Source organism: Cucurbita pepo, chromosome 13 (assembly GCF_057944985.1).
Source record: "Cucurbita pepo subsp. pepo isolate OVF chromosome 13, ASM5794498v1, whole genome shotgun sequence".
Lineage (NCBI taxonomy): Eukaryota > Viridiplantae > Streptophyta > Magnoliopsida > Cucurbitales > Cucurbitaceae > Cucurbita > Cucurbita pepo.
Window position 1 is genome coordinate 13850608 of NC_141810.1, and position 12563 is coordinate 13863170.

At 35.6% G+C, this 12563-nt stretch overlaps 2 protein-coding genes and 1 long non-coding RNA gene across 8 annotated transcripts; 2 read left to right on the forward strand and 1 right to left on the reverse strand.

Moving 5' to 3' along the window:
- The first annotated feature begins 2269 nt into the window (after nt 1–2269).
- Nucleotides 2270–4563, forward strand: LOC111808923 (transcription factor DIVARICATA). The gene is made up of 2 exons (XM_023695170.2): nt 2270–2808; nt 3766–4563. Exons 1-2 carry the CDS (start codon nt 2357–2359, stop codon nt 4097–4099), a joined length of 786 nt encoding a protein of 261 aa, XP_023550938.1. The 5' UTR covers nt 2270–2356; the 3' UTR covers nt 4100–4563.
- Nucleotides 4564–5857: 1294 nt separating this feature from the next.
- Nucleotides 5858–7785, reverse strand: LOC111808924 (uncharacterized). The gene is made up of 3 exons (XM_023695171.2): nt 7570–7785; nt 6967–7050; nt 5858–6037 (listed from the first exon to the last, which is right to left on the reverse strand). Exons 1-3 carry the CDS (start codon nt 7714–7716, stop codon nt 6017–6019), a joined length of 252 nt encoding a protein of 83 aa, XP_023550939.1. The 5' UTR covers nt 7717–7785; the 3' UTR covers nt 5858–6016.
- Nucleotides 7786–8907: 1122 nt separating this feature from the next.
- LOC111809301 (uncharacterized) lies at nt 8908–12197 on the forward strand. Of its 6 annotated transcripts, XR_015411539.1 has the most exons (5): nt 8908–9037; nt 9663–9757; nt 11482–11577; nt 11674–11742; nt 12021–12197. It is a non-coding gene; the product is annotated as an uncharacterized LOC111809301 (long non-coding RNA). The 6 variants fall into 6 exon arrangements; XR_015411538.1 differs by lacking the exon at nt 12021–12197 and having other exon boundaries at nt 11674–12017; XR_015411540.1 differs by lacking the exon at nt 12021–12197 and having other exon boundaries at nt 9663–9752; nt 10260–11577; nt 11674–12017.
- Nucleotides 12198–12563: the final 366 nt, after the last annotated feature.

Here is a 12563-nt window from a genome sequence, read left to right on the forward strand (position 1 = left end):
AACCAATGTGAGATCTCTCGAGACACAATTAAAAAAAAAAAAAGTGAAATTACATTTTTAACCTCCAAACTATTTTATGTTGTGAGAAAGAGATATTTAACATTTTTTTTTTAATTAATTAGACAAATTATTTGTTTACAGAAGGAATGAAAGAGAAAAATAGAAAATCACAAGTCATCTCGCTGGAGAAAATGATTGATAGTTGTGTCACCGCAAAGTACGGACACGTCGACTGGGTACAGGCGGTTGCCGACATTGAAATTTAAGTACCATAACGTCGCACTCAATTGATCCCGATTTTTTTTTTTTTTTTCTCTCTCTAATTGGTCGCCGCCGCCGGTAGCCGGTAAAAAAAAAAAGGAGGTTGCTAATGAAAGGCAATTCCGCCTCTAGATTTCTTCGATTTTTAATTTTTAATTCTGTGCCTAATTTTCGAAATTATTTAATATCTTTCGAATACTTTTTAAGTTTTCGATTTAATTTTAAATTTATTATCTCTAATAATTTTTAAAATTTAATTTTAATAAATTATAATTTACGTATTTATCAAATATAAATGTTAAGATTTAAGATTTTATTAGATAATAGAATTTTATTTTATATTAAATAGATTAATGATTAATTATTTTTTTTTTTAGAATTATTACATATAATATTAAATATTTAAGAACATATCTAAATTAAAAATTTTAAAATTTATTATATACAATAGCATGCATAATTTCAAATTAAGTTTCAAATATTTGATTTTAAAAAATCATATAATATTTTTCATCAATTGAGTTATATTTTGTCAATATAAACGCAATTTGACTTGAACAGTTATAAAAAAAAACGTGGGGCGGGGGAGGGAGGGATTAATAAAACACCTTTACTTTTATTAAAAAAAATAGCATTAAATTACTACACAATATCCTTTTGTTTGTTTTAAGTTTAAATATGTAATTTCTCTTTTATATGGTAAATATTTTCACAATAACTTTATTAATAGTGTGCATATATATATAAATAAATAATTAAACCATCTCGTAAGGTTAAAAGACGTTTATGAACCATAAACTTTTATAAACGTTACAATGTAATCCGTATACTTTAAAAATTATAATAATTTAATATCTGAACTATAACTAATAACAATTTGGCCCATATACACTTTAGATTTTGTAACGGTTCCGTCCCTATAAATGTAATTAAGATTTTAATCAAGCAAACTCGATATATGAGTTTGGTGGTATAATAAAGAGTACATGCACGACTTACTCGAAAACTATGCATAAAAGAGAATAGACTAGATACATTTCCCGAATTCAAGTTAGATTCTATGTATAACAATCGACTTTTCCTTTACGTAAAAGATAAAATTGCGGCCAGATGATAGGCAGTTACATGAATTACAACATTACCTTATTTAAAATTGGGGAAATAAGACTGGAAAAGGAAAATCATATTAATTTATTTGGTATTTATGACCACAAAACTTCATTATTTTTTTGGTCAAATGAAAACAGGGCCCTGTAGAATGCTTTACACATCATACCCAAAGACATTTAAGAAATAAAAAATAAAAGAATTAAATGAGTTCAGAACTCAGAAGAACCATCAATATTCAAAGAATGTGCATTGATACTCGAAACACAATAACATTTAAATAAAGAGAAAATTCATTTTAATTTCAAAACTCCACATCCTTACAAAATTCAGAAACGACCGAAAAACAAAAAGATTTTTTTTTTTTTTTTTTTTTATAGGTGAAATAACAAATTTCAGTGATAGATCCCTAAATTTTGAAAAATTATTGGTAAATATTTAGTAATATACTTTATGCCTAATAAAATCTTAGTAATCATATAAATATCAACATTCTTCAAATTAGATTTTTAATTAAAAAAATATAAAGTATGTCAAAAAATCTATAAGACAATTAAAATTCAAAGAAATTATTAGATACAAAATCAAAAAGCAATTAAAAAAAAAAGGAAGATATTTGATAAAAAATTTATTTGTTTAATTTATTATAATTAGTATTTTATTTTATTTGGCAGCGATGGGCGTCTTGTATTTGAGGTTTGGAGCAACCAAACAAGTGTAAAAGTACAGCTAAGAATGAAGCCGACAGAGTAAAAACCATTTTTAAAACAAACCCAATTATACCAAAAACGTGTTGATTTCGAATTCTTTCTTCTTTTCTTTTTAATCTTTTAATTTTTTAATTTTTAATTTTTTTTATCTCTTTCTCTCTCTTCCACTTTAAACCCAATTCCCAAATCTACCCTATATCCAATCGACTATTTCTCTGCATGTGAAATGCTATATATACAAACCCAGAATTCTTTCAATCCTTCCAACAAAGCCTCATATGCGAAATCTCCAAGAAACTGATTCCTTTCAGTCAAGAAATCCCATTAATCCTTTTTTCTTTTTAAGTTTTTTGTTTATGGTTGTCATGTCTCACGATAGTCGGTGGACGAACATGACTCAGTCTTCGACTCAGTGGACTCGGTTGGAGGACAAGCTTTTCGAGGAGGCTTTGGTGGTGGTTCCGGAAAACTTGCCTGATCGGTGGCAGAGGGTCGCCGACCATGTCCCTGGAAAGTCGCCGTGGGAGGTTAAAGATCACTACGAGGCTCTGGTTCACGACGTCCTTGAAATTGACTCTGGCCGAGTTGAGTTGCCGAGTTATGCTGATGAAACGGCCGGGGGTTTGCCGGAATGGGACTCTTCTGGACAGATCTCTTTTGGAACCAGAGCCAAGGCTGGTGGGGATAACGAGAGGAAGAAAGGGACACCATGGACTGAAGAAGAACATAGGTAATCCATATATATACATTCTTTTTTACCCAACTTCTTTGTTTTCTGTTTGGCTGCTGAGAAAAATGGTGGGAAAAGGGAAAATAGGAGAGATATCTATTGGGTTTTGTGTTTTGTGCTTCCAAATTGGGAATTCCAGAGATGCAAACAGTTTCTGATTTAGAAATGCCTTTAATTGTGTGCTGTCCACCTCTAATTTTCAGTTTTTAAGGGTTTTTTTTTCACAATTCTTTTGGAGTTACAACTCTGGCTTCTGAACTTCTATCTTAAGCAATGGAAAGTCCCTATCGTTTTGGGGAAGGTGGTTCTTTAGAGACAAATCTCTTTGGTATAACATCTTCCGGAGTTATAAGCCACTCTATTGGAAGAACAACCAACACTGTTCCCTGAACAAGAATCAGGTGGCTGGCAGGAGATTTATCATTAACAACGAAACCATCTTTCAGGATTGAGTTCTTGAGCAAGAATTCGGCCAAGAACATGAATCTTTGAACTTACTGACTTGTTTTCTTTGAACAACCGTAAGTGTCAGCTGGCTTTTGTAATGGATTGAGTTCTTAAGCTTATGACATTGACATTGAGATTCAGAAACTTGACTGGAGTATTCAGAATCAACTGGGTTCTTGGTTTGCCCATTTAACCAATGAGCTGAGTAATGGTAGAGAAGGTTTTGCTACCATATTCGTAATGGATTCTTCATCAAGTTTTGAGTGTTGGCCTAAAAGCTCAAGGTGGCGTTTGTTACAGTCCAATAGTTCTAGATTTCAATGCACCCTATGTTTTGAGATCTGTTCTAGCAGTGATTGGTTCATAAATACATACCTAAAATTGAATTCTTCACTGGCTGTGGTTTCTTTTCCAAGTGTCATGTCAATTATGTAATGCTGTCTTTTATGTGCTTTTTCACTCTTTGGTTTATGGGTTTGTCATGAAAAGTTGTGTTTGACACTGTGACAGGCTATTTCTTCTTGGACTGAAAAAGTTTGGCAAGGGTGATTGGAGGAGCATCTCAAGGAATGTTGTGATCACAAGAACACCGACTCAGGTGGCCAGTCATGCCCAGAAATACTTTCTTCGACAAAACTCCGGTAAGAAAGAAAGGAAACGATCAAGCATTCACGACATCACAACAGTCGACAACAACTCCATCCCCATGCCTATCGACCCCAATTGGATATCTCCAGCCCCAAATCCAACCGTTCAATCAAGTATGCAGCAGGTAAGTCCCACAGGTCATTTGCAAGACCAAGGAGGCTCATTCGGGTTTCAAAATTACAGGTTCCCGATGTAGCGTTCGGCGGGATACCCTTACAATTCTACATATTGTAAATACATGAAGAAATCCGTAAAGGCATACGTACCCGGGGTTTGGTTGTTCTTTTGGTTGCCACAGTTGAGGGAAACCTGATGATATGGAATTTGAACAGTGGTAGATTCCTGTCTGTAAGTACATAGAAGAAAAGGCATAAACCATTAGTAGAAACAGTATTAGTGATGATTATTATTAGAAACAGCAGTTAAAAGTAATGTAAAAAGAAAGGAGGAGGGTAGGAAAAACACAGCATATGAATGGAAAATTCTTTGTTGGATTGTGACTAGTCCTGCAATCAGAATTAGCTGCAGGAAGCTCCACTTTAATTCACTAGATGATTGTTTGCTTTGTACTCAAGGAAATACAAAAAACCAACGGCCAGGAAGTGTCTATTGGACTGAAGATTCAGACTGATCACTGTTCTCTTGTTGAATTGGGCTTGACTTTGTAAGAGTTCTTTTCTTCTTTTCTTCTTTTCTTCTTGTCAGAGAAAAATGGAGAGCCTTAAATTCCGCCGCCAGATTGGAGTTTATACAAATCCATCATACCGTGTCTCTCCAATAATTGGAGAAAAGGAAAAAAAGTATATCATGCGCATGCATGGTGAATCATTTTGGTTTGAATTTCAAAGCATGATCAGAAATCATGTAACAAAAATAGTTTTTCGAGATGGCTGATAATAAGTAATAATTGAAATGAAAAGGTAAAGAAAAGAAAAGTAAATATTTCAACTTAATGTTTCATTCTGAATTTATTGATTCTATGAACAGCTTCATCAAAGAATCCAGGCAGTTTCGAGAATGATAAAACAATTTAAAAAGATTAGTATGCAAGATAATTTCAAAAAAGCACACATACCAAGACTGCCCTTGAATCGGTTTTACTGTCTTTACAATCACAAGAAATTACTCAATGAAGGATCAAACAAAAAAAATAAAAATAAAAAAAACAAAAAGAAAAGAAGCTTTAAAAGTAGTTCCGTAAGCATATTTTCTTTTAAATTTATTCTATTATTATTTTAAAAAATATCTTCCAAGACGGCTATCATATCAAATAACCGTGAAGCATACAATAATAATGTTTTATTATAATAAAACATCAGCTATTAATTTGGTCCCTTAGCAATTGCCTAAGACGATTAAGACCAATCATTAATTAGGTGTTCTTGTCTCTGGAAGGAACACGCACAACTAACAAAGCTATACGTAATTGACATGAACTCTACCTGAACTTGGAGGTCCAAATTGCTCTACCCCACATTTGTTGGGCTAGAAAAAAGAATCTAAAACAGCCAAACGTAATTAGGAAACATGAGCCTGGCCGGAGTTAAACCTATTAAAAAAAAGGGGAAACTGGGATTTTGAATAGTCGTTTTCCATCTAACTGTATCCATTGCATAATAAATCCCATCTACCATGTCCTACCAGAGTTCGGCACTGTGCAATATTTAGAGCTGCACACACTATTTTGATTAGAAGAACTGCCGAAGCAATTTTCAGAGAAACAACCAAAGCAAGCTTCTTTGAACTAGAAAGTCACATAAGGAACTAAACTAAAGAATATGCGCTTTATTGGTCCTCCTACAAGTTAATGCAGGGATAGAGAAGGAAGAGAAAATTTAGTTGGGTCAAAATGGAACCAGTTTTATCTCTCATTTTCATGTTTTTTGAGAGAAAGGTGATAGGATATCGTCCAAACACCAAGACTTATTCAGTTCAGTGGCAGTGCACAGATAAATGAGTCTCAAAACATAGCAGTGATGCCAATTTCAGAGTGGAAGGAAGAACAGTCAAAGACAAGCAACGTGGTTTATCTAAACAAAGACCAAATCCAGATTTATTCCTTGCTACCAAACTCCAAAGCAGATGATACAACTTGCAGATGAGCCACCATTATCTACTGGGTCCCTTCACGTTTCTGCATACAAGAAGCAATGATGAAAAAGGATAGACACAAGTTCTAAAATAAGAAAGCAGTTATATATTGCCATTCAAGAAGGAACCTAGCCAAAAAACTGGTATTGAAAAGTTTAATTGACAACAATACAACTTTTTCCAAGATAGATAGAGTGAAACATATCATCAATTATTCTGCACGTCCCTCAACTTGCACATTTATTTGACCAACAGTCAGTAACAGTTACAACAATAGTATGAGAAGGTTTGTCATGTTCCAAAATAGCAGCAAAATTTGTCATATTTTAGAAGTATAAAGTGATGATTAGAAACATGTTTTTGCTCTTAATAAAAAAAAACGAAAAAGGCTTCGGCATACTTTGTAGTTAAAAGGATTTGTGAAATGAGATATATAATTTACAACAAAGACTGTCTGGATAAAAAAAAGAACCCAAATGGCCAAAGCGGCATTCTAGATACACCTCTTCTCTTCGGAATTTTTGAATGCTGCAAACAAATTTCTACAGAAACAGGTGTGTAAAAGAAGACACAAGGACTAAATCGAAGGCATCTATTAAATCTCAGCAGCTACGAACATATAGATAGTTCCCACAGAACTGCAATCGGTCATAAGCAAAAGTCAACCATAAGAGCTATCAATCTATATCTATTTCAGAGACTTCGGCTCAATTTCCATATAGGTACAAGAAACTGAATAATAGCATCAAATGAATAGCCAATGCAAGCTACTCAAGCAAAGGATTATAAACAAAGAATACATGATAATGGATCCACATCTCACAAAGCCGCAAAGCGCTATCCACATAAATATTGCATCGATCACAAAATACGGTTCGTCATGGTCTCTTATGCCACAAATCAACTGACAAATAATGGTCAACCAGAAAACAAGTCGCCGATTTATACCAAAATAATAACAGTAAGGAATACCTTCTCCGACTGTTCTTTCTCCTTTTCGGCCTTTTCTTTCTCGGCCTTAAGCCTCTGCTTCTCCAGCTTTTCTCTTTCCATTTTCTACAAAAAAAAAAAAAAAAAAAAAAAAAAAAAAAAAAAAAAAGGAAGACAATAACTAAAAGTCGGAGAACACAAGCTCCTAGCGTGAAAAGAGGTACCGTCTAATATAGACAATAACTTCATTTTCACTTCAGTCCGTATCTATTTGAATTTTGTACAAATGAACATTCGATAAACCAGCTCCTACTATAGTAGATCGGATATCACAACCTCCTTGCACGAAAAGAAATACCATCTGATATAAACAGTAAACATTCTCTCATTCCAATCCGTTTTATTTGATTTTTGAACACGTGAACATTCGATCAAACAGATAGATGATCATAATCCTACTATTATAAATCCGAGAACGGAAACTCCGCGCACAAAAACATAATACCGAAACAGTAACTTCACTTTCGCTCCAGTCCATTTCTATCTGAGTTCCTAACAAGTGTACTTTCAACAGAGAAGATCAATAATCGGAGTGTTATTAGTTTCTACACATTTTTCTCTAACATTTGTAACAACTAATTAAACCTGGATGTAGACGTTCTCAGCAGCACGCTCCTCCTCACTGAGAACTCGACCTTTGCCGTCGGAAAAGTATCGGAATCCACCGGGGCCGGAAGCACGCATCGTCAAGGGAGTCGGCGAGATACGACTGAGCACCGATCGCATGGCCATTTGCGTTCTGTGAATCGAAATGTTCTAGAGAGTGACAGTGGCTTCTTCAGTCTTGGTTACCCTAAAAATGACCGAGACTTTCCCAATTTGTTAGGCGGTTGGATAACTCAAAACGGTTCCCGGTCGGACAGGACCGAACCGGGTTTACTGGTGTAAGTGACGCCCTCAAACCCGGCTTTCAGTTAATATATAATGGAAAAGAAAAATCAAAATATGCATCCCTAAAATTAATAGATTGTTTAATAGATTAAAAAAAATTACCTGTTATAAAACTAATGGGATTTAAAAATTATAATTAGATATAAAATTTTGCTAACATTTATAAATTTTAATCATAACGGCCTAAGCACACCGCTACTAATATTGTCGTTTTTGTGCATTCCCTTTCGGGCTTGATGTGAGACCTTACAATCTACATCTTTTTGGGCCCCAGACGCTCTGTTCTCTTATAAAGAATGTTTAATTCTTTCCCCAACCGACGTAGGATCTCACAATCCACCTCCTTTCGGGGCCCAACATTCTCGCCGGCACTCGTTCCCTTATAAAGAATGTTTCGTTCTCCTCCCCAACCGATGTGGGATCTCACAATCCATTCACAAAACACCTCTCTTCGGGGTCAAGCGTTTTCGCTGGCACTCGACTTGTTCCCTTCTTCAATTGATGTGGGATACCCCAATCCACCTCCCTTCGGGGTCCAGCGTCCATGTTGGTACACCTCCTTGTGTCTATCCCCTTCGGGGCTCAGCCTTCTCGCTGACACATGGTGTCTGACTCTAATATCACTTGTAACGACCCTAGTCCATCGCTCGTAGATATTGTCATCGTTGAGTTTTTCTTTTTGAGCTTCCCCTAAAAGTTTTTACAACGCGTCTGTTAAGGAGATGTTTTCACACTTTTATAAAGAACTTCCGTTCTCGTGAAATATCTGTTAATTGGCGAATAAATTGATTTTTACTGAATTAACAAGATGTAGTGGTTAAAAAAAAAATGAAAAAATGTATTTATTTTTGGAGTGTTTTTTATTTATTTATTTTTATAAATTGAAATAACAAAATAGTGACACTTGGAAATTGGTTATTTTGAGGTAAAATTTATTTATTTTAAACAAGGTAAAAATAACATGTATTTACGTTAATTTTTTTAATTCATTTATTTGTTTACACGGCTTATAACCCATTTGAACTGTTCTAACTGTTCGGCAAAATTTTAACTTGGCGCGAAACCCAGAGGCCAAGAAGGCAGTCGCAATTCCCCCCCGTCGGACCATAAACTCCGATCATGTATCATCCTACTAGAGGCGGCGTTCGTGGCGGTCGAGATCGTAAGCTAGTTTTTACCTTATACGATTTCCACTTTGTCTATTGTCTTCCTTTTTTTTTTCTTTCCATGGAGTCGTTTTTGCGGCATTCGATTAGTGGCTGCCGAAGTCGAGAACCGTTGGATCTGAATTCGCTTCTAGGTTTTTCTTCGCGTTTCTGATATTCGGATTAGCGTTTTTTTTTTGTTGTTGGGAGATTGTTTTCGTTTTGTAGTTCTAAACAATCGTCGAGTCGCATCGATTTGTATATTTGAAGACGCCTTGTGAATTGGACAGGAAGTTTGGCTGTAACATTAAGATTTTGATGAGTTTTTAGATTGGCGGTAGTTTATGTAGTTATGTTCGTCTACTGTGGTGAATGGAGTCGAATGTCGGGTCGTAAGGATTTTAGGGTTTGTTAGTTTTTGAGTGGTCGTGTTGGAGGTTTCTGTTATCTTTTCAATATTTGTACGTTCGGATCGGCAATAGATTAGATCAACTATATCTGTAACGAGTCAACCTGTTAAGGTATTTCCTGAATCTTGCAAGCGATTCTCTAACGTAAGGGATTTTGCTCATTCATTCATTATATATATATATATATATATATATATATATATATATATATATACACTTTCTTGATGTGCAGAATTTAGTTGGAAAGATGTGAAAGTTGACAAGCATAGGGAAAACTTCCTTGGCCAGAGCATCAAAGCTCCTGTTGGAAGATGGCAAAAAGGTAAGGTATCATTGTGAAAACCCACTATGAAACGAAACGATGAATATGAAAAAGATGCGCTCAAAAAGACCTCCTCCACCCCCCTTTGCCAAGTATTGAGTTTAGTTAGAAAAGCGAGTGCACTAGAAAAGAACGGAACTGAGTTCGGTTAAATGATTTTCTTCGTACAAGGCATTAGATTGCTCTATGGAAAAGCTATTTGCTCTGTTTAACTGCTGTTCAGCGTGTCCTCAAATGAAGTTATGTTCTGTTTTCATTATCTTTGTTTCATTACTTGGGTATTTTCTGTTGGTTATTTGGGAGGCACATTCTTCAATTTGCAAACTATTTTGGCCAATGCATTTCTAATTGTAAATACATTAAATAGGCATTTTTGGATTGAATTAGAAGGTACTTATACTTATTCATGCTGATTCTTATTTGTGGGTCGTGGGTCATCCTCTCATATCCTTGCCCTGGAATTGTTTCCTTGATAAAATGTTTTAATAAGACATTTTCTTTGTTAAGAACTAAACAGGGAAAGATTTACACTGATAAGCACGGGATAAAAAGTCAAGTTTGAATGTGGATGCTGCAAAAGAGGAGATAAAGTTGATCAAGGAGCAGGAGGAACAGGCGATGAGGGAGGCTCTTGGTTTAGCTCCCAAGACTGCTGGCAGATATCATGGAAATCGCCTTGATGAGCATGAGTTCTCGGAACTTGTGACCCGAGGCAGCACTGCAAAAGACTTGGTGCGGGCCACGCCGAAGCTGCTTGGGTTCAGTGTAACACCCTAGATCCACCGTAGGCAGATATTGTTCTATTTGGGCTTTCTCTTTCGGGCTTTCCCTCAAGGCTTTAAAACGCGTCTACTAGGGGAAAGTTTCAACACCCTTATATATAAATGGTGGTTTGTTCTCCTCCTCAACAAATGTGGGACATCACAATCCACCCCCCTTCAGGGCTCAGCGTCTTCGCTGGCACTCTTTCATTCCTCCAATCGATGTGGGACCGCCCCCTATTGTGATGTCCCACATTGGTTGGAGAGGAGAACAAACCACCATTTATAAGGGTGTTGAAACCTTCCCTTAGTAGACGCGTTTTAAAGCCTTGAGGGGAAGCTCGAAAGGGAAAGTCCAAAGAGGACAATTGCTAGCGGTGGATCTGGGGCGTTACAAATGGTATCAGAGCCAGGTTCTGGACGATGTACCAGCCTTCTCGTTGTTCCCTGAAGGGGGGTAGACACAAGGCGTTGTGCCAGTAAGGACGCTAGGCCCCAAAGGGGGTGGATCTGGGGGCGGTCCCACATCGATTGGAGGAAGGACGTATCAATTATTTTGAATTGTCTCTTATCTGGTTGTGTGGCATCAAAGTTCGGGACGTATGGAAACTTTGCCCATCAATTAACTATCAGATTTGAATTACCTGTTCGTTATGTTAGTATGTAGTTCTGTTTTAAGGTCAATATCTAACTCTCATTTTTACAAATTTCATTTGTTTTTGGCAGAGAGATTGTTTTTTTTTTTTTTTTGGAAAGATTCTTCCGTCTCAATCATTCAAAAAGGGAAAGACGATAAATAAAGGCGCATACGCACCTCCCTACTTCTTCATTTTGGAGGTGGGAGACAGGACTCATTACTTCTCATTGGACGAGAGTTGCACGTACCCACTCATTAATGACGATGTTCAGCTGACAGAATGTCTAATCACATAATTGTTTTTATTCACTGATGTCAGTTGTATGTACAGATCTTCAATCTTCAGGTTCATTGGGATCTTCCATTTTCAGATGGCCTTTGCTTTTGTGGCTCGCATATGATTGGTGACGAAGAAGCCGACACGATGGTAAGACGATAAACCCTTCGTTCTGTAGTCCCTGATTTCTTTACAAGATCTTTAGAATCGGGGAAAAATGGTTATAGTTTGTTCTTATGTGTTCAGAAATGGACGTTTCTTGGAAATCTTTGGAAGTCTCCCATGGACGAAGAATAAAATGGTCAAAGCTGAGAGGTAAAGTCACCCTGTATGGATTATGGTTTTAGTATTGGGACGGATGATTTCTTTCTTCAAATTAGTTCAACCATCCTTTGCTTGCCCCTTGATTGAAGCATCCAAGAAAAGTGGTCCTAATATTTCAAAATCTAGTATAAAACGATCAGCCCCGTCAACATCCTGCTGTTGCGTGTCGGGAAAGTAGTCGAAAAATATTAATCAAACGTCTTATGTGTACAACTATTCATATACTGTTGTGTTCATTGAATCATATGCTTGAAATGTTGCATTCACAGGTTAGTAATCTATCTTATTTTCGGACACTATCGATCGCGACACTTTGTGTACAATAGAGAGAATGGAATCCATTAGTTCAGATTAATTATACTCATTATCTCCTTATTCGCCTTTCATTTTCCCCGACATGAAAGCTATGTTTCATTGATGTCTTATTAATTGGTGGGTTACCAAGACAGTAGCTGAAGATTTGTTCTACAAAAAAGATGAATGGTTGATTGATTTATAAGTTAATCAGTGGAACCTAACATTATAAATAATCATTTCATTATCTCAGCTTATCCATTAATTACTATTGTTTAAGTTAATCGTTGATTTACTAGTATTTGATTTTTTTTTTTTTTTTTTTTACTATTTGGAAGTATTTTTTTAATTAAAAAACACATTTTCAATTAATCTTATAAATTAACAATTGTTATTTCTTCAAGAAAAAATAAGAAAAATAAAATATAATAATAATAATTACTTTGTAGTTTACGGATCATTTATTAAAAAATTTGATTTTTAAAAAATAGTCGGGCATTCTTATCAGATTATTGAAT